The sequence below is a fragment of the Mesoplodon densirostris genome, chromosome 15 (genome assembly GCF_025265405.1).
Source record: "Mesoplodon densirostris isolate mMesDen1 chromosome 15, mMesDen1 primary haplotype, whole genome shotgun sequence".
NCBI classification, from domain to species: Eukaryota; Metazoa; Chordata; class Mammalia; order Artiodactyla; family Ziphiidae; genus Mesoplodon; species Mesoplodon densirostris.
The window spans coordinates 70,627,183-70,652,841 of record NC_082675.1 but is presented as its reverse complement, the minus strand read 5'-3'; the positions used below and the strand labels follow the sequence as shown (position 1 = coordinate 70,652,841).

General features: G+C 36.5%; 1 protein-coding gene across 2 annotated transcripts in view; it reads left to right on the top strand.

The window, feature by feature from the left end:
- The window catches only part of MBD2 (methyl-CpG binding domain protein 2), a 63,970-nt gene that overhangs the window by 19,116 nt on the left and 19,195 nt on the right, over positions 1-25,659 (top strand). For both annotated transcript variants that reach the window (XM_060119085.1, XM_060119084.1), the window contains exon 3: positions 9,424-9,561. In XM_060119085.1, the coding sequence (XP_059975068.1) occupies positions 9,424-9,561 (138 nt within the window). The remainder of the gene's footprint in view (positions 1-9,423; positions 9,562-25,659) is intronic.

Sequence of the window (25,659 nt, the reverse complement as noted above, 5' to 3'; positions counted from 1 at the left end):
CTTTGGCCCAAGGTTTTAATCTCCATACCAGTCTCCTTTATCTAGACCACTGCTAAATTTTAGGTTATTTTACTATACAGATGAGAAGTTGTTATGGCCAGTAAGTTATAGTGAGATGATTGAAGTTTTCAGATCCATAATGAAGAACATTTTTCCTAAACCGTGGCTCTCTAGGAGCAATATGGCATGCTTTCTGCCAGTGTACATAGTTTGTTTTGATGTCTTAATCTCATGTTGGCAGTCTGCTGAGTTATAAGGGTTTTTTTTGGGTTTTTTTTGCGGTACACGGGCTTCTCACTGGTGTGGCCTCTCCCGTTGCGGAGCACAGGCTCCGACGCGCATGAGCAGCGGCCATGGCTCACGGGCCCAGCTGCTCCGCGGCATGTGGGATCTTCCCGGACCGGGGCATGAACCCGTGTCCCCTGCATCGGCAGGCGGATTCGCAACCACTGCGCCACCAGGGAAGCCCTGAGTTATAAGTTTTTTGTACTCTTTATTTCCCATTATTTCATGGTGTAACATCTCTATAATTGACAGTGACTTTGCCAAAAACACCATCTGAGGATTTATTTTCCTATGGGATGTTTGTGTAGGACTGGCTGTGTATCTACAAGCATAACTTCATGTTAAATACTAATAAATGAACAAGTCTGGGGATTATTTTACATTGGTAATCTTGAGGTATATACAGATGACTATGCTTAATAATTTTGACATGTATATTGTAGACCATGTTGAGTTAGTAATTTCCACTTAACGTAGCATGGGTACGTTTCAGGCTGACAGAGTATTCAGGAGTAAGGGCTGCATAACAAGACCTTACATGTAACAGACACCTTATGCATCATTTATTTGACAAAAAATTTTTAGCACATTCTGTGTGCTCAGACATTATTCCAGATTCTGGAAATATAGTAGAGGAAGATGATGTGTTTGTGGAGCTTATTATTCTAGTGGTATGACAAACTAATACACAATTTAAGTATTAAATGCTACACAGTAAATTAAGTAAGAATGGTTGAGATTGACTAGGTGGCTATTTTAGGTTGAGTGATCAGGAAAGCTTTTTGGAGGGTGTGATTTTTGACCAAGGTCTGAATGAGAAGGAGCCAGCTTTTTAAAAACCAGAGGGAATAGCCAGTGCAAAATCCTTAAGGCTGGTTACATTTAGCATATAAGGGGAGAAAGTAGGCCATGGTGGCTGGAGGTTAGTGAGTGGGAGGGGGTACTTGGTGAGGTCAAGGAAGAAGACAAACCTAATGACAGGACTTGGGAAGCCACCATAAGGAGTGGTATGGAATGCTTATTTGTGGCCTTTATGTAGGGAGCGATATGCTCTCTGGCTGCTGTGTGGAGAATATACTGTAGAGGTGCAGAAGTGAGAGCTGGGGGCCAGTTATAGCAGGAGGCTATTTACCCAGGCTGGGATGATGATGCCTTGGACAGTGGTCATTTAATGAATAAAGAAAGAGTAAGATGTAGCAAGAGACACTAGAGGGGCTTCCCTGGTGGTGCAGTGGTTGAGAGTCCGCCTGCCGATGCAGGGGACACGGCTTCGCGCCCCGGTCTGGGAAGATCCCACATGCCGCGGAGCGGCTGGGCCCGTGAGCCATGGCCGCTGAGCCTGCACGTCCGGAGCCTGTGCTCTGCAACGGGAGAGGCCACGGCAGTGAGAGGCCCGTGTACCGCAAAAAAAAAAAAAAAAAGAAAAAAAAAAGACACTAGAACTACAGTTGACCTTTGAACAACACATTTGAACTGCATGCATCCACTTATATGCAGATTTTTTTCCATAGTAAATACGGCAGTACTACACGATCAGCAGTTGGTTGAATCCATGGATGCAGGACCACGGATCCAGAGGGCTGACTATAAGTTATATGCCGATTTTCATTTGTGCGGAGGGTTGACACCTAAACTCCCACGTCGTTCAAAGGTCTACTGTATTTAGTATTCCAGAGAACTTCTGATTTTCTCATATGCAGAAATATCCTTAAATAAATAAAGGATATTTATTTATCTTTAGCTGATGACTGAAGATAACAAGTTATTAACAACTAACAACACTGTTCCATTTTTTGGCTGATTTGAGGTAGGTATTTAGGTATGGATTGTATAAAGATTGCTAGGAAGCAAAAAGTGAACAGAAGAACTTTAGCCATGTTAGCAATAGACTTGCTGATGAGAGTATACTGTTCAGTATGAGAGCATGTTTAGCATGTTATAAGTTAGTACCTCAAAGGTATCAAAGTACAATAGAGCTTTTGGGAGGGTCTGGCTTGGCCTTTGTACTAATAATGAAGGTGGATTTGGGGACATAGGTGCCCATGGTATGGTTTTGTCAAGATTTATTTTGGATGCCTGGTTTTCTGTCAACAATTGAGTGAATTTCGCCAAGTTTTATAGGTCTTGAAGAGTTAGCTGACTTTGTAGACTGTAGGTCAACGAGAGAATGAAGCCCTACAGAAAACTACTTGGGTGACTGTTTCCATAATTCTAGGGATGTGTACTCAGCTAGTGCCAACATAGATGTAAAGGAGATAATGAATTCCATGCAGTTGATGCCTTAGTTTGAGTAGAGCTGTTCTGGTTGAAACTCATTAATCTTTTGCCATCTGTCCTTTAATGAACCCATATTAACTAAAGCTCCAAGGAGTTATTTTTTCAAACAAAACTCTTCAAAACTTGATTTCAATGATGAATTTCAAACCTCCACTTCTTCAGTTAACTACAAGTATATGTCCTTTTTTAATGAGCTCAAAGTATAGTACACCCATTTCATTATTTTTTTAATATTCCATTGATCTCCTTAAAAAGGTAATATCTTATTCCTCATTTAGGATATTACATGAAGTGGATTTTCGGTACAAAATCATAGATCCCAGGTATATTTTTCTTTACTTTCTGCAGAAACCTGTGAAGCTTGCACAACCTTCTGAATCTACTAAAACCCCACTGAGTTGTATACTTTAAAATGGTGAATTTTATGGTGTGTGAATTATATAAAAAACTGAAGGGTTGTAAAGCACTTTGCATTGTTGGCTTTTGATTTTTGTGGAAACGCATTAGCTGTTGGCTACTGTGCATATTCTGGAGAAAATCCGAAATTACGTTTTGAGGATAATCTTGTTTCGACCTGAAGATACCACTCAGGCTCCTCTTTGTGTGAAGCAGCAGATGGCTTTCCTTATGAGAAAGCTTAATAGGTCAAGTTTCTAAATTTTAGTAGCATGTTCAATAACATGTTAGTGCTGATAATAAAAATAGCTCCTATTTCTTCAGAATTCATGTGCCAACATAACTATAAACTCTACACCTATTTTCTTAATTGTCGTCTTATCCCTACCCTGAGAATGTAAGCTCTGAGGGATTTTGGTGTTTTGTGAGTGATACTGTACCCAGCATACGGTCAGTACCTGGCAGATAGTAGGCACTCAGTGTTCGTTCAGTGACTGAATGAAAGCTGCATGAGCTTTCGTTATCATACATGAATTATCTTGTTTGATCTTTATAAGAATCGTATGAATAGTTATTGTATTTACCCTCATTTACAGATGAGGAAAGTGACCTTAGAAAAATAAAGTCTTTGCTTCTCAAATTGGGGCATGAATATCTCTTGGGGATATACAGAGCCACAGAATTAAAATGATACTTAAATGATCAGTTTTCTTTTTTTTCCTTTTGTGTTTGTTGTTGTTTTTTTAAATTGAAGTATAATTGCTGTACAATATTATATAAGTTACAGGTGTATAATATATGATTCACAGTTTTTGAAGGTTACTACGTTTATAGCCATTATAAAATATTGGCTGTATTCGCCATGTTGTACAGTATATCCTTGTAGCTTATTTTATACGTAATAGTTTGTACCTCTTAGTCCCCTACCCCTATATTGCCCCTCCCCCCTTCCCTCTCCCCACTGGTAACCACTAGTTTGTTCTGTGTATCTGTGAGTCTGCTTCTTTCTTGTTATGTTCACTAGTTTGTTGTATTTTTTAGATTCCACATACAAGTGATATCATACAGTATTTGTCTTTCTCTGTCTGACTTATTTCAGATAGCATAATGCCCTCCAAGTCCATCCATGTTGCTGCAAATGGCAAAATTTCATTCTTTTCTGGCTGAGTAGTATTCCATTGGAGGTGTCCAGTTTTGTTGAAGCATTTTGGGTAGGAGAGCAACATTTTTACATTAAAACAAACATGGCTAATTTCTAAAATAAAATGCAAAATTTGCATGCATTTTAAAGATAAAATGAATCCCCTAGGCGCTTTTTATAGAATATGTACAGTTCTGAACTATCATACAGTTTCAAAGCTAGGCTGAGGAAAGTGGTATTTAGAATATATAGTTTAAGTTCCTGCTGTTCAAACTATGCTATGTGGAGGCTTAACATGGTATACACAGCATGGGTGGTTTTAAAGGAATTATTTCTGTATCCTTAGGTTCTGAGAATGTACCTGAGATAGAGGTACAGGTTCTTTTTTCCCCAGTTCCTCTTCCATAGTCAACTCTCTCCCATTTCATAGAAGAGTAATACTCTTCTCGCTTGTGTGCAATTTTACCATGGCATAAAATGTTTGACCTCCAATAAAGGGACAATTTGAAATATTGGTGTTGATACTGAGAAAATGAATGACTTGGTAATTGTCAAGTCTTTCTACTAGTACAGTTCTTTGCCCGCAATAAAATTTACAGAGGACTTAATGTAGATGTCAATTATTGAAATTTTTGATGGTTCGCTATGTGATATTTTGACATATAACTCAAAAGAAGTCCAAAAAATTGACAGACTAAAACTATTCATTTATGCGAACAAAGTTTCTTAGTATTATATCTATCAAAAAATGAAGAATAGGAATAGAATCGATATTAAATCTTATTCTGTTCTAGCAATTAGGACTACTCATCTAAGGCTATGGAGTTAAATTTTAAGTAAAAAATTTTCATGTATAGTTTTTATCTCTTATGTTTACTAATTATTAAAATGTATAATTTACTGTTTTTGGTCAGTTATATACTAATAATTGTAATAAACCAGAAAAAAAATTTTTTTTATCACTAAGAACTTTAAGGTCACAGAAAGTTAAAAATATAACTTTATGATGTATAAATGATTAATGAAAGGTTTTCAAGTTTAAAATAAATAATTCTGGGAATGGAATTGTTCAACAGGAAAAAGGAGTATAATAAATGTATTGAAGATTTTGTTTATGTGTACATGGCTGATGGTGGGTATATTTAGATTCTGTTAGCTACATTTAACATGATGTAACAGTTTATTATTAAAGTGTCAGTATTTAAAATACCTTAGTAAGCTCATCCTCCCCAACTCTTTTTTTTTTTTTTTTTTTATTTATTTAATTTTTTTATTTTTTATTTATTTATTTATTTATTTTTTGCGGTATGTGGGCCTCTCACTGTTGTGGCCTCTCCCGTTGCGGAGCACAGGCTCCGGATGCGCATGCCCAGCGGCCATGGCTCACGGGCCCAGCCGCTCCGCGGCATATGGGATCCTCCCAGACCGGGGCACGAACCCGTATCCCCTGCATCGGCAGGCGGACTCTTAACCACTGCGCCACCAGGGAGGCCTTTTTTTTTTAATTTATTTTTTTTATACAGCAGGTTCTTATTAGTCATCTATTTTATACATATTAGTGTATACATGTCAATCCCAATCTCCCAATTCATTCCCCACCCCCGCTCCCCAACTCTTTACATTAAAATGTGAAATACTTCAAAATGTAGGTGGGGTATATATATTTGCAAAAAATTTTTAAGGGTAGGAATGAAACAGTATTTGAAAACGACCGGTTTATGAAACATGCTCTGCATCACCTCTTTAGTTATCCTCTTTTCTAGCCTTAATCACATTAGATCACTGAAAGTTTACACAGTAATCCGACCACACTGGTTTAGTCCTTTTCAGATTCATCTTGACTGAGTTGTCCTTTAAATATGTTCTTGGCTTTTATGGAAGGTCATTAGAAAAGGAAAAAGCATTTGAAATCTGCTAAATATTTGTTCTGATGTTAAGTGTATTTAATTTTTTTTCTAGGTTTAATACCAGGACAGCTTTTGTTTTCCTCATTAATTGGTATGCTTCCTCCCTTCTGAGTGTGATATCTATGTAATTTAATATTTCTTTTTTCATCCACACTCCTAGAAAGTTCAGATCCACATTTGATGCTCAGCTCTAGTATCAATCACTGTTAACCGTTTCAAAAGGAAATTTGTTTTCTCCTTGATTTTTAAAAATTAATTTATTGCATATTTGTCCTTTGTGAGTTTTAAGAGCCATCTCAGATATTTATTGGAAAGAGATGAAGTAAAAGTTTAAAATTTTTTTAAAAGATTTATTTTTGTATTCATCCCAGGGGGATAGAATAAACCCTCAACAATTATTTGAGTTATTTGAATACTTCCAGCTTAATATACACATTATTATAAAATACATTAAATTTTGATTTGAGCGCTAGCCTGTATACTGAGAAGATTTATCAAAGGTTGGAAACTTTATTAGAATGTGTGTGTTTGTCAGTTTAGTTTTATGATATAAGGGACTTCTATTTTACTTTTTCTTGTATTGAAAGGGAGGATTTCAAATACATGAATAGCTTTAACTTGTCCCATAAAAAAAGTGTTTGCTTTGTAACTCCTAAGTTCATGGCAGATTGGTAGTTATTTAGAAAAACTCAGACAACAACTGGGCGTGAATTAACAGTGACTCTTGGACAGTCCTCAGGGGAGAATGGTAATAAAATTTACTGTTTTTGTGACAGTTTCTGGGAAAACCAGTTCATCCAGCTTCTCAGATTATCCTACACGATACTGCTGTAGAATACAAAATTAATTAGTAAAAAATTATTTCTGTCTTCAGAGCTTTCAGACCAGTTTAAAAGAGAAAAAATAATAAAAACCAAAATAAGATCAACAGAAGAGCAAGGCAGCACACTCTTGAATAATCTCATTCCATGCCACTGGGAAATGAATTGTCTCATTGTCAGACAATGGAAGTTAATGGTATATTTTGAATACTTTTAGCCATAAATAAATTTTTATTAATTGTACCACAAACATAAGTTAATGAAAAAAATATCAATCTAACCATTGTAGCACAGGTCGTTTTACGTGTTCCATGCTTCCTTCCAATCTGTGTGGATTCAGGATTTTATTGTTTTGAATAGTTTAGGCTAGTCTGTGCTTCCTCCAGTCATTCTTTGTAACAATGAGAAACTTACAGGCTCGACTGTGTTTGCTCATACAAACAGTTGTTATATACTTCTTTGTCTACTGATGCCATCTTCGTTATAATACCAGCAGAGTTTATTGTTCTTTATTAAAGAACAAAAACATTAAAAACCAAACAAGATATTGTTTAGTGGAAGATACTAATTATAACTAATTAGTGACAGGATAAGTTCTTCATAAGCATTTATGTGTTAAGCTTCTTTAGGATTGAATATTGACTATGTTATAGGTTGGATGGCTTCACTTAGGGCCTCAGAATGCTCTAGATGTCATAAATCAGAGGGATCCAAACCTGCGCATCACAGAATTACCAGGAGAGCTTTAAAAAATACACATTTCTGGGCCTTACACTTTTCAGAGATGGCATCCTAAGTGGTTATTTTGCAGCCTGTTGGTCAAGTTTCCACAGCTCTAAGTTTTTTGGAAAACCATAAAGATAAGAAAGTGAAATGCCTGAGAAATAATATTAGAGTTATTAAAGATGAATATGTCTCTTAAAGGTAAGCACATACATGGGGAGAAAATTGAGTGCAAGAAATGACAAGCATGCCCAGTAGGTACAAAAGATATGTGTGTGTGTGTGTGTGTGTGTGTGTGTGTGTGTGTGTTTGGGGCTGGGGGTAGAGGCATATTTAATAGTCCATATAATACTGTAATTGTAATAATGATCAGATTAATTTATTGTGATCCTTACCTTTCTAGTCATCCTGATATTCTTTAAGCAGAGATCACAAACTCAGTACCTGTAGGGCTCAGACAGCTTTGCAAGTGTGAATTGAAGACTTGCAAAAGAACAAACCTTGACACCTCTAGTGGCAGCCATTACTAATCAATAATGGCCTGCTTGGCCACATCAGTCCAGTATTTCTAGATCTTTGAGTTTTTAAGAGAAGCTAGAATTCTGCCTTTTATGTGAATTTTATTTGTAGATGTTGGCTTAATTTACTAAGGAAACTAAAAACTGAACAAAACACATCTATGGGTTAGACCTGGTCTCCCCGCCACCAACTTGCAGTCTTTGTTTTAGAGCAGTAGTTGTCCAAATGTGGTCCCTGGACCAGCATCAGCATCACCTGGACCTTAATAGAAATGCAGTTTCCCAGGTCCTACCTCAGACCTCCTGAATCAGAATTTCTGGGAGTGAGGCCCAATAATCTGCTTTAATCAGCCCTCTGGGTGACTCTGATGCATGCCCAAGGTTGAGAACTGCTGTTCTGGAGTCTCAAAGTTGATATAATTTTTATTTGGAGATAGTTATAAAAGTTCATTGAATATCTTGTAGATGATTTATCAAGTATACTTGTATACTAAAATTATCTGATGTGTATTGCTTTCAGGTGTATTTGAGCCTTTATGTTTTTTGCCAGACTCAGAATACACAGTGATTAAATCACATTTTGTTCTTTTTCTTCCCCTTTTTCCTCGCCTCTGACCCCACCCGATGTTAGAGTATTTCAAATGAGCTTAATAGCAATTCTGTGCCACATTTGCTTTTCATTAGAACATAACTTAATTTTTTTACTGGTTGATTAAAAATATATAAGTATATTGCCTGCCCTTCTGAAACTTCAATTTTAAGTTTTTTTTAAAAAGCATTAAATGTGCTATAAAATATTAAAGAATATTTCCTATTTTATTACATTTTTCTAAATTGAGCTCTGTGGAATTACAACTTTCATTTCTAATTTTTTTTTAATATAAAAGGGAAGGTTAACCTTTGTGGTTTTATGTAAGCCTGACCCCCTGACAGCTCACGAGGTTATTTATATTTTAATGGCCAAGTGCGCTGTTAGTTTCCTCCATTCTCAGAATGTAGAAATGACTGCTTTTTGATTATTGTCCTGAAAACCCTCCTTCCTTTTGTGTAACGTAACCTTAAACATATTTGTTCACCTAAAAGTTCCTAGTATCTTGCTAATCAAATTAATTATGAATTTTAATATAGAGAATTTTCTTACATTTAAAAGAATACAGAAAGCTTTTTATTATGAGAAAACTTTGCATAAGTCTTACATAATAAAGTGATTAAAGTGTACTCCAGAGTATTTAAAATGCTGAGATTGAGAAGTTTGGAATAATCCAAGTTAAAGTAAGACATATTGAATTAATAAAAATTCATCTAATTGTATTTATATATAATATTTATTAATTAAAACGCACTTATATCCACAGGGTAAGCCAGACTTGAATACAACATTGCCAATTAGACAAACAGCATCAATTTTCAAACAACCGGTAACCAAAGTCACAAATCATCCTAGTAATAAAGTGAAATCAGATCCACAACGAATGAATGAACAGCCACGTCAGGTAAGGATCTAACTGGTTCTCCAATCTTATTTTTCAGAAAATTCTGGTATCTTTACCAGATATAGTTCAAGTAAACTCTGGTTAAAATGGAATATATTGGGAAAGAAAATTGTTTTATATCCTAGGCTGTTACATGAATGCTGGAGAATAACTCTGATAAGACAACATTTAGGTAAAATGTTTTAAGAAAAAAATTAAGTTAACTAAAAAATCTAAAATTAATTATATGGACTCCACTTTTATGCTTTTGTGTGGTAATGTACGTCAGACTTGGTTCTGCTCTTCTTAGTTTTTTAAAGATTATCTTTCCAGGGATAATATTTCCTAAGGGGATGAAGCATGCAGTTTGTGTTGCTTAGTTTAAAAATATTTTCTATTATTTGGAAACTACTTTTTGTTCTGATTTCTTATTACAAGAAAGCAGTCCCTCCCCTTTGGAAAAACAGAAGTAAATAAACTTTGTCAATATGGTATATTGTCCGGTGACTTCCATTTTTGTATAGATTGCATTTATTTTTCTCTTCCTTTATTGTTTCAAGCTGTGTTCCACCAGAATCTTTTCTTAGAAAAAAAAGTATTATCTGAAAGGCCTCCCTGCTGCTTAATAATGCCATTTAGCCAGGGGAGGGAGACTTGACAAAACGCTTAAACTTTCCAAGTAGTCTTGCTCACTCACTCCCTAATTGTGGTCAAAAAGTTTAGGTACTTTGTGAAATTTTAGTAGCAATTGGGGTGAGGGAGCGGAGGGAGAAACATCGGTGCATTTTTTCTCTCCTTTCTCTGCCTCCTCCCACTTAAGGATTAGAAACACTGATTTACCTACGGCCAGTATCTTTTGCTCTCGTATTCCCCTTTTAGATGTCTCACTCCACCTTTTCATTTGAATTTTGTTTTTCGCTAGTCCCTCAAGTGTCTCATCTCCAGACTTCAAAAAGGATTGGGCCAAAACTTTCAGACAGTTGCTCTAGAAGAAACTACATAAAGTAATTCAGTTCCCACATCCTCTGTAGTGTTTTTTCCTCTTCAGGTGAGCCAGGAAAACAGAAGATATTTGGAGCCACATTGGATCAGCATCTTGCTATAGATGTCTCAAGATTTGAAGTTCTAAACTTGCTTTACTGTTGGTCCCCAAGAGATTCAACAGGGGCCATGTAAGTGTATCACATCCAATATAAAAGATGCGTACCTGCATGTGCCTTTAGGCTCTTGTCACCACTTAGGTTTTCTTTGGGCCATTCAGCTTTCTGTGCCAGGCTTTTCCCTTCTGTTTTACTACTGCACCCAGTGATAGCCACCAAACCACCGGCAGTTTTAGTATATTCATTCCAACAGGGAAGGAATTCTGCCATTCTGAACTTTGCCCACCTTGACAGAGCCATTCCCTGATTGTGTTCTTTCTTAGATACTGTCTAAAGTCTTGAACATCTTGTCCTTTGGCTTTTTGGTGATGTTAAAATCGTTTCCTTGTAAAGATTTTTATTAATCGAAAAATTTGCAAGTATATAATTGGGTAAGAAAGTTTGCTTCAAAAAGCCCAAAAGATAAAGAAAGTGGAATAACTAATAATATTAGTTCCATATTGAAAATCTGAGTTGTCTCATTGAGAACAGATGGTATTTAGTAAATTTTATCCTCATCTTTTCCTTGTCAAATCATTCTCAATATAGTCTGTGAACAAATACTTTGGTTAAAGACAAACCGAGTAGCCAATTATGGTCATTTTAACAGGAATTTAATTGTTTTCTGCACTTAAGTTCAGTCACAGATTTTAAAAACAGTAGTAATTATATTTACTGGGTGTTTATCTGGTTGTAGAGATATTGGCAACCTAGAGTTTTAAAGCTGAAGTAACCAGATTAGTTGCTTCTTATTCTTCGGCATGTTGAGTCGTTGTAAGTTTTCCTTCTTTAATTAACGTTTATGAGATTGTTTTCAAGTGAAAAGAATATGTCAAGAAAGCTAAATCATCTCCCGCCCCCACCAAAAAAAAACCCCACTTATGTCATTTTAACCCAGATCTTTTGAGGGTTTTTACCTTCCTTCTAGCTTTCAGAGACAGGAAGTGTTAAAATTATTTTGGAGGTTACTTCTCCAAATGTTTACACTGTTTTTCACATTATCCTCTTGTCACCTGACAATCGGTGCTGGACGTTTTTGATGACACTAAGACATTAGTTGTCTCTCCCCCTTCTTTATCCTGAACGTAAGAGTTGAGATAATATTTGACTACTGTCCCACTAACAGGATTTCAAAATACAGGACTGTGCATTGAGTAAACGCAGGAAAATAGTAAAGAGACAACTTCGGTATTAATGTGTTTTGAAATCATGATCTGTCATCCTGACCATTCCAGTTTAGATTCAGGTTTTTAAGTAAAGGAAAGATGTTGATTTAATTATATTTTGATGTACATATGGCAGATGACTGCTAGTGAGCTATTATTGTTGAGGAGATAGTTGGCATAAAATACATAGGCAAAAATGATTATTCCAATTTTGCTACCTTTTGCATAGCTTCTAGATTGAACTAGATTAGTAATATAAATTGCCAAATACTTCATTTGGAGAAGTTATTTTGAGCATAGAGTAAATAAATTAGACAATGAGGTTTCTATTTTTTTGAGGTTCCTGCAGATAGGTTTTTATCTTAACTGTATCACATTCTTTTAATAAGATATTCAAGCTAGTGGTATTGTAATTCCTTTCGGAGTGTTGAATTTTGAGACCTAGAACTAGGATTTGATTTTTAGATCTTTTACCTTGAATTGGTTTGAAGTGATTAGTTTAGATGTGAAGCAATCATAGAAATTCATAATTCTGTTTTTATATAACAAACATCATATGCCTAGTTCTGTCTAATATGGCAGTCTAATTTGAGTTCTATAAAATATATAAATTATGAAATTCTAATGTACTGACTCCTTGAAAATGCCTTAGTTTTAAAAGGGCAAATTAGGGTATGTAAACAAAAGTGCATTAAACAGAATTCAGCAGTGATTTTTGCCTACAATTAAAATTATAAGGTAGAGATGGCATTTGTAAAATCTGGTTATGATAGGGTAAGTAGCCAGCCAGTTTTATATATACTATTGGCATATTTAACATGTACTGTCTTGTCATTAGATTAAAAAGAAATCTTGACTGGGGTGGAGGGAATTCTACCAGTTATAAGACTCTTATCCCAAATAGTAAGATCTTTGAAATATCCTTATTTGGCCAGATATGTAAAACATGCCCCCAATTCTTTTTAATCTAATTGAATAGTGATTTTGCTGTTAAGGGTGTCTTTCCTAGCTTCCTTCTTTCAATATATGAAGAACTCACATGTCTGCTTCTTTCTTATTTCTTTAATGCTGTCATCTTTGACACTTTATGGTCTCTTGCTTTTTCTCTTTTTTTATCCTCAAATCAAAGAAACTTCATCTTTTGAGCCATTCCTTTTTCCTTTTAATTAAAGCCTATAGGCTTTAGGTGTTTCTGATAGTCTTTGAATATTAATTACATTTCTTACAGAATATTCTTTTTTTTACCCAAAAGTAAACATTTAAATCACCGAAGAAGTGGATTTAAATCTTCCATTTGATCCTAGATTTTTTTCCGTTTATTTTGTTAGCTAATTCTTTGTTCAAAGGGTATGAAACTTTCCTTTGCTCCCTTCCAGAAATGTCTTTTTTTTAAATGATGTTTTTCCAGCTTTATTGAGGTGTAATTGACATATAACATCGTTAAGTTTAAGGTGTACAGTGTGACAATTTCATACATGTATACATTGCAAAATGATTACCAGAAAAAAGTTAGTTAATACATCTATTACCTTACATAATTACCATTTTTTGTTGTGGTGGTGGTGATTGTGAGAACATTTAAGATCTCTCTTAACAACTTTCAGGTGTATAATACAGTATTGTTAACTGTAGTCACCATGCTGTACATTAGATCCCCAGAACTTATTCATCTTATAACTGGAAGTTCGTACGTTTTGATCAACATCTCCCCATTTTCCCCACCTTCAGCCCCTGGCAATCACCATTCTACTCTGTGTTTCTATGAGTTTGGTTTTTTGAGATTCCACATATAAGCAAGATCACACAGTGTTTGCTTTCTCTGTTTGACTTATTTCACTTAGCATAATGACCTCAAGTTTCATCTATGTTATCACAGATGGCAGGATTTCTTTCTTTTTTATGGATGATAATATTCCATTGTGTGTGTGTGTACACATGTGTGTATATATATATATATATATGTGTGTATACACACACACACACATTATCCATTCATCCATCAGTGGACACTTAGTTTGTTTCCATAACTTGGTTATTGTGAATAAAGTTGCAGTGAATATGGGGGTGCAGGTATCTCTTTGAGATGTTGATTTCATTTCCTTTGGATATATAGCCAGAAGTGAGATTGCTGGATCATATGGTAGTTCTATTTCTAATTTCTTGAGGAACCTTCAGATGTTTTCCATCATGGCTGTACCGATTTACATTCTTACCAGTAGTGAATGAGGGTTCCCTTTTCTCTACATCCTTGCCAGCACTTACATCTCATCTTTTTGATAATAACCGAGAGTGACTATTTTTACATGTTAGAAGAAACTTTCTAGGTGAAAGATAAATTTAAAAAATGTTCACTTTAAAGACATTGTGTGTGAAAAGTTTATAAAATATTTTAGTATTCAGTTGTTATAACCCTGAAAATTGCTGTTCATTCCAGGCATTTTAACATTTACTTCTTCCTAACCCCTGACTGTTATTTCTAGTTTAGTCTTTAGTAAAGTGCTTTTATGATTAAGAAATAGATAGGCTAAAGCACAGAGTTCCATGGAGGATATTACATTCCTTGTCTCTAGACAGATAAATTGGCTGCCTGGGCAGAAGAAATAGATGATATGTTGTCCAGTATTATTTAAAAGCATTATTCTGGGTGATGTTGGAAAGATGCCATATATATATACATACTTTTTTTTTTTTTTTTTTTTTTTTTTTTTTTTTTTTTTGCTGTACGCGGGCCTCTCACTGCTGTGGCCTCTCCCGTTGCGGAGCACAGGCTCCGGACGCGCAGGCTCAGCGGCCATGGCTCACGGGCCCAGCCGCTCCGCGGCATGTGGGATCTTCCCGGACCAGGGCACGAACCCGTGTCCCCTGCATTGGCAGGCAGACTCTCAACCACTGCGCCACCAGGGAAGCCCGGAAGTAGCTTTTTTATTACCCCTCTGGACTGAACTTGACCATATCTTGTGACCTAAAGCTAATACCAATATCTGTGCTTCCCAGATACATTCCCTCTTACCTTCTCAGACAGCTCACTCAATGGATTATGTCAGCTACCTTTCATCTTCAACTTCTTTCTAAACTGGCTTCTTCCCCAAAGCATTTAAATATATTCACATCTTCCCTACCTTAAAAATTTGTTTATTTTACTCTGTGTCTCCTTTAGAATTCATTTTCTTTCTTTTCCCTTTACAACCAAACTTCTTGGAGTTGTGTGTATTTACTATCTACTTTACCTCTTAGTTTTTTTTTTTTTTGCTGTACGCGGGCCTCTCACTGCTGTGGCCTCTCCCGTTGCGGAGCACAGGCTCCGGACACACAGGCTCCGCGGCCATGGCTCGCGGGCCCAGCCGCTCCGCGGCATGTGGGATCCTCCAGGATCGGGGCACGAACCCGTGTCCCCTGCATCGGCAGGCGGACTCTCAACCACTGCGCCACCAGGGAGGCCCTACCTCTTAGTTTTTATATCTCTGAAATACTACTTTTGTTCTCACTATGCCACTTGAACTGTTCTCATCAAGATTATTGATGATCCTAATTAAATTGGTTGAGCAAACTTCAGTCCTTACATTACTTGACCTGTTTTAGTATTAGGCACTCTTGACTACTCCTGCCTTCTGAAATACTGTCTTTTATTCTGTGACACTGTACTCTCTTGGTTTTCCTCCTTCTTTGTTTTTTCTCAGTCCCCATCCTATGTTCTTTCTTTGTCTATCTTTCAAAATGGTGGGGTTTCCTAGGGAATACTGTGCATTCTTCTCTGTATGTAAACCCTCCATGGATGATTTCACTCATTGTCATGGCTTCAGTTATCATCTATATGTTAATGATTTCCAAATTTACATCTTTATCCTGAGCTTCAGTTGTTTGTATCACTCAATCTACTAACATTGTTTGCTTAGAAGTCTCACCAGTATCTCTAATTCATCTTCCCAAACTTCACCATCATCCTTTCAAACCAGCTCTTTCTTCTATATGCTTTATCTCACTGTATGTACCACTGCCCACTTGGCCGCCTAAGCCAGAAACGTGAGCATCATCCTTGACTCTTCCCATCTCTTACCCCCAAATCTAATTAGCCAGCAAGTCCTGTTGACTCTACCTCCTAAATATTCACTTGCTCCATCTCTCTACCAAGTAACTATCATATCATCTCTCTGCTTCTTGTCTTATTTTCTTCAGTTCTTTCTTCATATTGCATCCTGAAGATCTGTTTGACATAATGATCTAATAGTGTTATTCTGCTGAAAATGTTTTGATGATTCGTGTTAGTTTTTAGGTAAAAAAAAAACTAAACATGACTTTTAAAGTCAAAACACCTAACGTAACTTACAAATCCTTCATGATTTGGCTTTTGTGTATCTCTCTGGCCTCACATTCTTCCCTTGTTCTACAACGGAATCATGTGAAACTGCAGATTTTTGAATGTGCTATTCATCTCCCCCTCTGCACCCTGCCCTTGCATTCCCTGATCATATTCCATGCTTCTTTCTTTCCCACTTTAATTAGCTATTTCCTACTCATCCCTCAAGCCTGAACTTAGATATCACTTCATCTGTTCAAGAAACCTGATTCATGAAGTCTAGGTTTAGAGACCCTCCTTAGTGCTTCTCCTTTCTCGTTTTCTGATCATAACTGTATTAGTTGTTCATTGCTTTATCCATAGTGTCTCCATTACGTCAGTGCTTAACACACATTTGTCGAATGAATGAATGAGTGAATTTTTTTAATTCAAAAATCATGAATTGAGCCCTCAACTTGTGCCAGGCACTTTCTAAGTTGTGGGAATACCGCAGTGAGCAAAACCAAGTCCCTGCTCTCATGGAACTTACTTTCTAGAGTGATAGGGAGAGAGACGGATAAATACATATATAATGTGTCATGGCATGGTAAATGCAATGAAAACAAAAAACAGAGGAGTGAGAGAATATATGGTCTTTGAAAGAAGAGAAGCATGGGGAGGACATTCTAGACAGAGGTTTAAATTTATTTATTTTATTTTTGGCTGTGTTGGGTCTTCGTTGCTGCACACGGGCGTTCTCTAGTTGCGGCGAGCGGGGGCTACTCTCAGTTGTGGTGCCCGGGCTTCTCATTGTGGTAGCTTCTCTTGTTGCGGAGCACAGGCTCTAGGAGCGCGGGCTTCAGTAGTTGTGGCACGTGGGCTCTAGAGCGCAGGCTCAGTAGTTGTGCACGGGCTTAGTTGCTCCGTGGCATGTGGGATCTTCCTGAACCAGGGCTCGAACCCATGTGCCCTGCATTGGCAGGCGGATTCTTTTTTTTTTTTAATTTATTTATTTTATTTATTGATTTTTGGCTGTGTTGGGTCTCTGTTGCTGCGTGCAGGCTTTCTCTAGTTGTGGTGAGCGGGGGCTACTCTTCGTTGTGGTGCGTGGGCTTCTCATTGCAGTGGCTTCTCTTGTTGCAGAGCACGGGCTCTAGGCGCACAGGCTTCAGTAGCTGCAGTACGTGAGCTCAGTAGTTGTGGCTCGAGGGCTCTAGAGCACAAGCTCAGTAGTTGTGGCTCATGGGCTTAGTTGCTCCGTGGCATGTGGGATCTTTCCAGACCAGGACTCGAACCCATGTCCCCTGCATTGGCAAATGGATTCTTTTTGCGGTACGTGGGCCTCTCACCGCTGCGGCCCCTCCTGCTGCGGAGCACAGGCTCCTGACGCGCAGGCCCAGCGGCCATGGCTCACGGGCCCAGCCGCTCCGCGGCATGCGGGATCCTCCCGGACCAGGGCACGAACCCACGTCCCCCGCATCGGCAGGCGGACTCTCAACCACCGCGCCACCAGGGAAGCCCCGGCAAATGGATTCTTAACTACTGTGCCACCGGGGAAGCCCGGCAGGTGGATTCTTAACCACTGCGCCACCAGGGAAGTCCCTAGACAGAGGTTTTAATCTGGCTCTTGTATGTAATATGATAACTGACTTAAGGCCAGGAGACTGTTGAAGAAAGTATAGGAAGCTGGGGCATAGATGATAAGATTGGTTTCATGCTGGTCATAAAATAATTGACAAAATTTGTCTATGAATCAGCTGTGCCTATGAGGAGAGTTCTAAAATTTAACATAACTGGGAAAACAGTGTCATTGACTGGAATGTGGAAATGTTTTTTAAATAATAAAATATGAATATAAGTATTAGAAAATGTATACTCTTAAAGCAGTTGTGGGAAGTAAAAGATCCAGGTAAAGGATGATTGGTTGGAGCCCTAAGAGAAAACCGGTTTGGTGACTTGTCAGTTTTATGAGGGTAAGAGTTGCAGCTGAAAGATTATGTGAATTTTTTTTAAAAAAATTAATGAATCCATAGGTTTTTCATTCATAGTGACCTTTAATCATCATATATTTCTCCAGATCACTTAAAAATATTTCTCCGATATGGGTAGATCCATGGCATTTTTTGAGATTTTTGTATTTCTCTAAGAAACGTAGGAATATAGATGAAAAAAAATCAATGCTTAAAAACTTGTGTTTCATAACAGTAGTTTCCTACTTTTTGTGTCTTTTAGTTCCATTTCCAGAAGCATTTAATCTCAATTCTGGTCACTTCCCTTTATAATTACCTCTATATTTCTGAATAATAAACTTATAATCCTATTTCTTTATTTATTAATTTTAGACATTACTTCTTGACTTCCCACAATGGTACATGAGTATATAGTCCTCTCTCTGCTTCATGCTCCCAACATAGTTATATTACATTTTTAGTTAAATAGGTTAACTAGTCAGTGTTTACATTATTATGACTGAAAGTTATTCATGGTTCTGGCAAGTAATGTCTTTTATCATCAGCATCAGAATTCTTTATTGTTGTCAGTCTTAAGAATCGTATGCTACGTTTTCTTTATAACAGAGTTCATCTTTCCTCATGCTTGTTTCTGCCACATGCCCATCACTAATACTTTCCTTATGCTGAAATCATGGTGTTCCTTCTTGTGTCTTTCCTGGAACCACCTCTCCTCTTCAGTCTGAATGCATTCTCTGGTCTTGCTGTGTAGCTGTAGCTCTGAGGATTTTCTTTACCGTGCTTCTGTGTGGGGAGTTTGTTTTCCGGAACTCTGTCCTCCTCTGTCTCAGTAGATGCCTTCAGTTTGTAACAAATCCTCTAGTAGTTTTCTAATAAAATAAAATGGGAGGTAAAGTTGAGAACCTGCACATTGGAAATAAACTTTATTCCAGCTGGACACAACCAAGTTTGTCTGGGTATGAAATCTTAGATTGAGAATCGTTTCCCCTGAAGTTTTTAAGGCATTGCTTCATTGTTCTCTAGCTTTAGAGTTGCCAGAGAGAAGTTCAGTGCCATGCTCAATCTCTGTTCCTCTTTTATGGTCTTTTTTTTTTTCTCTCTTAAAAAGTTTAGTATATTTATGATTTTTAAAAATTCACTGATATGTGCCTGTAGGCCTTTCTTCATTCACCAGGCACTTAGTAGGTGATAGACGTGACTACTATCCTTTGCGTGGGAAATTTTCCTGTGTCATTTTTTCCCATTTTCTCCTGAATCCCCTAACTTTCCATTCTCTCTTTGTATGAGTTGTGTATTAGCCATCTATTTCTACTTTTTCTACTATTTCTACTTTTGTATTTTCCGTCTTATTGTTGTTGTTGTTTTACTTTCTGGGATATTTTCCTGATTTTACTTTTAGTCCTTTTTTTGATTTTTTTATTTTGGTGATCATATTTTTAATTTCCAGCAGCTGTTTCTTGGCTTTTGTATATAAAATTTTGCTGTTTTTGTTTTATGGATACAACCTCTACTCTTTCCTCTCTGAATCTATTAATTATAGGGAAATTTTTTATTTGTATGATATTTGTTTTTTCTCTGTTCCCTGCATTGACTATTCTGTTGCTGTTATTTTAGTTTCTGTCTTTCTTGTTGGCTGTTATGGATATTCTTCAGTGAATATTGTAGTATGTGTTTTTGGTTTTGAGCTTATAGAGGAGTAGAAGTGCTGGGTCATAGAGTATGCATATGTTCAGCTTTGTTAGATGCTACCATATAGTTTTCCAAAGTGATTATACAAAGTTACCCTTCTACCACCAGTGTGCGGTTGCTTCACATTCTTGTCAGCACTTGGTATTATCAGTCTTTAAAATTTTGAACATTCTGGTATGTGTTTAGGTGTATTTGTTACAGTTTTACCTTGCATTTCCTTGGTATTTAATGATACTGTGCACTGTTTGTATGTCTGTTGGCTGCATAGATATCCTTTCTTTTGAAGTGCCTACTCTTTTATGCATTGTTCTGTTATGTTGTTTATCTTTTTTCCATTGACTTGTGGGAGTTCTTTGTATATTCTCAGTATCAGTACTTTGTCAGATATATCTATCACACGTATCTTCTTCCAGTTTGTGACTTACCTTTTCCACTTCCTTAATGGAGTTTCTTGGTAAATGTAAGTTCATAATTTTAAGAGAGTTGGGAGGTGGGATAGAGGCTGGAAGAGTGTGGGGTGGGGGCTTCTGGGGTGCTAGTGATATTCTGTTTCTTGATCTGCATGGTAGTTACATGAGTGTTTACTTTATGAAACTCCAGTGAGCTGTATACTTATGTTTTTTTTTACACTTTTCTGTATGTAATACTTCAATGATGATTTACGAAAAGTAAAGGATATACTTTATCAGTCTCTTCCTTTTATTTCTGTGACGTGTTTAAGAAATTTTTGCTTACCCCAAGGTTATCAATATATACCCCATGTCATCTTCTGAAAGCTTTGTTTTACTTTTGGATTTGGGTCTATGATCCATCTGGAATTGACTTTTGTGTATGATGTGAGGTAGACTTATTTTTTTCCCGTATGGATATCCAATTGATCCAACACCATTTACTGAAAGACCATTCTTTTTCCATTGCTTTGTGTTGTCACCTCTGTCATAAATGAAATGTGTAAGTGTGAAAGTCTTGTGAAAGTCTGTTTTTGGTCTGTTCTGCTCCTTTGCCCTATTTGTACATGTGAATCTGTTTCTACACTCTGTTTTATTTCATTGGTCTGTTTGTTGTTTCTCAATACTGCACTCTTTTAATTGCTGTAGTTTTATAAAAAGTCTTGATATCTGGTAGTGTAAGTTTTCCAGCTTTCTTATTCTTCATTTAAGATTATCTTGGTTAGTCTTGGCTGTTGGGGTTTCCACATACATTTTATTTTATTTGTTTATTCATTTATTTAAAGTTTTTTTTTTGATGTGGACCATTTTTAAGGTCTTTATTGAATTTGTTACAATATTGCTTCTGTTTCATGTTCTGGTTTTTTTTGGCCACGAGGCATGTGGGATCTTAGCTCCTTGACCAGGGATCAAACCCGTACCCCCTGCATTGGAAGGTGAAGTCTTAACCGCTGGACCACCAGGGAAGTCCCCCACATACACTTTAGACTCAGCTTGTCTAGTCTTCTTCAAAACCTGCCAGGATTTAAATCTATAGATCAATTTGGGGGAGAATTAATATTTTTACAATATTAAGTCTTACAATTCACTAACCTTGTATATCCCACCATTAAGATTTTATAGTTTTCAGTATAGATATCTTACATCTTTAATTGATTTCTAGATATCTGATGTTTTTTAATGCTATTCTGATTACATTTAATTTTTTCTAGTTATCTGTTGCTAATATGAAGAAATAAGCTGAATTTTGTATATTGACTATGTATTCAGTTATCTTCCTAAATTCATTTATTAGATAGTGAGTCTCTCCAACTTTGCACGTGAACAAACATATCATCTGCAAACGAGAGTTGTTTTCTTCCTTGCCAATCCTTAAACCTTTGATTTTTTTTTTCCTTGTCTTATTTCACTGGCTTGGAATGCTAATATGCTCTTGAATAAAAGTGATAGCAGACATCCTTGTCTATTATTGTAATACCAGGGAACGTTTTTAATCATTCTCCATTAAATATGATGCTTGCTGTAGGTTTTTTGGTAAATACCCTTTGCCAAATTAAGGAAATTCACTATATTCCTAGTTTACTAAGAATATTTTTCATGAGTGGATATTGAATTTTATCAAATTATTTTCCCTACCTAGTTAAATGATATAATGATCTCTTTTCTGTCAATAGGGTGAATTACAGTGGTTGGTTGATGTGGTAAATTGCAAGACTTGATTTTTTTAGATGGAAAAACCTTTAAACATACCTTGAATTCCTGTATTAAGCTCAGTGTGATCATGTTGTGTTATCATTGTTTAGATTTGGTGTTATTTTGTTTAGGATTTTTTGCATTTATAGTCACAAGAGAGATTGATGTGCATTTTTCTTTTCTCATAATTTTCTTTTCAAGCTTTAGTATCAAGGTTTTGCTGGCCTTGTAAAATAAGCTGGGAGGTGATATCTCTTTTAATATTCCCTGGAAGAATTTGTGGAAGATTGGTACTTTTCTTTAAATGTTTGGAAGACTGAATTGTGAAGTCATCTCAGCCTAATTTGTTGTTGTTGTTGTTTTTAAGTGGAAGGCCTTGAAACTGCAGATTCAGTTTATTTAATGAGTACATGGATGAATATTCATAGTTCCTATACCAACTTCGAGAACATGTTTTTCTAGGAATTTGTGCATTTCATAATTTTCAAGTTAATGATATAAGGATGTTCATAATATCTTCTAGTAATATTTTTAATGTTTGTAGTATCTGTGATACCCTCTTTTCTCTGTTGGTAGTATCTAGGTGAAAGGTGGAATGAAGTATTGGGGAGAGCTTTCTTAACAAGTTTTGAACTCAGTCTATACATGCACATTTCCCCATGGAAAACCAAACTCCTATTTTTATCATCAAATTTATTAAGATAATATTTATTTTATGGAAGTTAGTTAATTATAATGGGTGTCTTATTTGACACTTACTGCCTTGAAGTAATTTTCTAGTAATATTGGAGGCTTTGTTTTCTCATTGTCTATATTTGCTTTCCATTTCTTTACTCTTTATTGTCAGCGTTTTGAGTCCCTTTATTTTTAGGAATTGTTTTTTTCCATAAAACATACAGTTGATTTTTTTTTTCCTATCTGACCTGAGGGTCTTTTTTTCTTTTATAGCTGAGTTGACCATTATATTTATTGAGTTTATAGATATGTTTGGTCTTGATTCTATCATTCTATTTATATACTGTTTTTAATATTTTATTGTCATTTTCTGGTATTAATATTTTTGTTCTGAGGTCTGGGTTTTCCACTTAAATTCATACTTCTGATAATTTTGAGGATTTGTAACCTGATTTTAGTTCTAATCATTGCTCGTGTCATGTTTTAAATAGTACGTATGTACTTCTATTTCTTGATTTATTGATATTAAAAAGGAAATATTATCTATTAATGTCCCACTATAAAAATGAGGAATTACTTTATACTATTGAAATTAGTTTCAGGGAAGCTCTTCTGATAAACAACTAGTGATAGCTCTCTATCAGAGATTAAAGTTCTTGCACTTGAGTGGGTTTTGAAATCATTAATTCATTTATTAAACAGAGTATATTGTTGCTTCTATTACAGGTGCTGTACAAACACACAAATCAGTCATGCATCCTCTCCTTATAAAACTTTCAATCTAATAAGGAAAACAAACACTGAACAAATAATTTCAACTGTGTGGAAATGTGACATACAAGAAATAAAGGAACATAGCTACATCCTTATATGGACTTACATATTAATAAGAAAATTGTTACAACTTTTCCTGTGGGAGTAGCACATGAAAAACTTACAGGCCTCATGAGCAAGTATTTTTATTCCATGGTTATCTTAGGGTAACAGTACCTTTTCAGGTACTTGGCAAGTATTACCTACCCACTTTGTGTAAGTGAAGTGGCGTCATGACAGCGTTCAGACGAGCAGCTGCAGCGGACGGTTCCTGCACCTCCGTCCTCCTCAGCTCCGCTGCCTCTCGCTTCATCCTTCTCTCCTCTCCAGCCCACATTGTTATCTTTTGCCTTCACAAGCGATCTCACTGTAGTTTGCACAGCCACATGAGTCAAGCTTTTCCTTGATTTACATAATAATTTTCTTGTCATTATCTAGCCCTTTCTTCCTAGCCCACTCCCCAAAATGAAAGGGTAGCTCATGTTTGTCTTTTGATGTCTGCAGGCCATGGTATTTAAGTTAAGTTGTTTTTGCTGACCAAAACTAGCAACTCAGATATCATATGGGGTTGATTTGAAATAGAGCAGTTTATAAACTGGACAGCAAATTCCTTCTGGGCAGGAAACATTGTTCTTCTGTGTAGCCCTAACCCAGTGTCTTGCATATTTAGCTTTTCATGAATCACTGAATATAAAGTGTACATTTTTGGGGTTTTGGTTTAGTCTGCAAATACATGACAAGCTCCTTTGTTCTTTGATTAGATTTAGCAAAAGCCTTAGAGAAGTGAATAAGATATTCATCGAATTTACGAAATCCTAACATTGGAAAATATTCTAAACAATACAATAAAATTTTTATGTTTTCAAAGAACTTCCTCGTTTTTTATCAGTGTTTATCTTCTGAAGTAGATAAGGCAGTTATTAGTATTTCTATTTTACTTGTGAAGATACATCCAAAGGCGATTAAGTGACTTCCCTAAGACAGCACATCTATTTAATGGTTGAGTCAGGACCAAAGCATTAAACTTCTAAACCAGTGGTTTTCCTGTTACCCTGTATTCCCTCTACTTAGCCACAAATTCATCCCATGAAATTTGAGTGTCTTGCATCATGCTCTTGACAGAGATGAAGACTGTGCAAGTTAAAATTCATAAAATGGTTAAATTTTAAAGGTAACTTTTGGTTCTTCTACTTTACAAAGTATTAACACTTCTGTGCTCAAATACTTTAAAAGTTATATTACATCTTTTTTTAATGTTGATAATTATTTTGTTTTGTTCTGTTTTGTTTTAAATATTTATTTATTTATTTGGTTGTGCCTGATCTTAGTTGTGTCAGGCAGATTCCTTAGTTGCAGCTCAAGAGCTCCTTAGGTGTGGCTCGCTGACTCCTTAGTTGCGGCACACGGGTGGGCTCCTTAGTTGTGGAATGCGAACTCTTAGTTGTGGCATGTGAACTCTTAGTTGCAGCATGCATGTGGGATCTAGTTCCCTTACCAGGGATTGAACCTGGGCCCCCTGCATTGGGAGTGCGAAGTCTTAACCACTGTGCCACCAGGGAAGTCCCGGTATATTTCATCTCATACATTTTAAATATTTGTTTTTATTAGAAAAATTGCTTGTAGTCTTATTTCTTTGATAATTACTGTTAGAAGTCTTTTGTTTTGTTAGAAGTCTTTTGTCAATTTGTTGCCTAACAGTAATAGAAAATACAGAAACATACAGAGAAGCATCGTAAAAGGCAGACTTGCATAAGTCTTCTGACAGCAGGCAGTGGCAACAGTGAAGTAGGGCAAAGGAGGCTTGAATCAGGAATTGGATTTGGTAATTAGAAGGTTACTGTGACCTTGGGCAGGTCAGTGTTAATATAATAGTAGGAGTAGGGTCGAGGTTAGAAGGAAAGAATGAATGGAAGGTGAGGAAATAAGAAAGTTTCTCTCCTGGTGGAAGGAGGAAGACAGATGGTTTGAGGGAGATGTAGTTAAATAAGGACACTTTTTATGTTAGCCATGTTCCAGTGTATCTGTCACTTCAGGGGAATAAACCCAAGGAGAAGAAGGGGTAAAATGGAAAGTGTGAGAGGAGGATTTTTTAAATTGCTGGGCGGGATCAGAAGGAGGCAGGAGAAGATACGACCCAGCATCATTGTAGAGAAGCTCTCAGAAAGACGGCAGGATACTGACTCCTCTGAGACAGGAGAATAGCAAAGGAAGGGCGAAATGGTCCAGGGGCGATCCGTGGGGCAGGGAGGATAA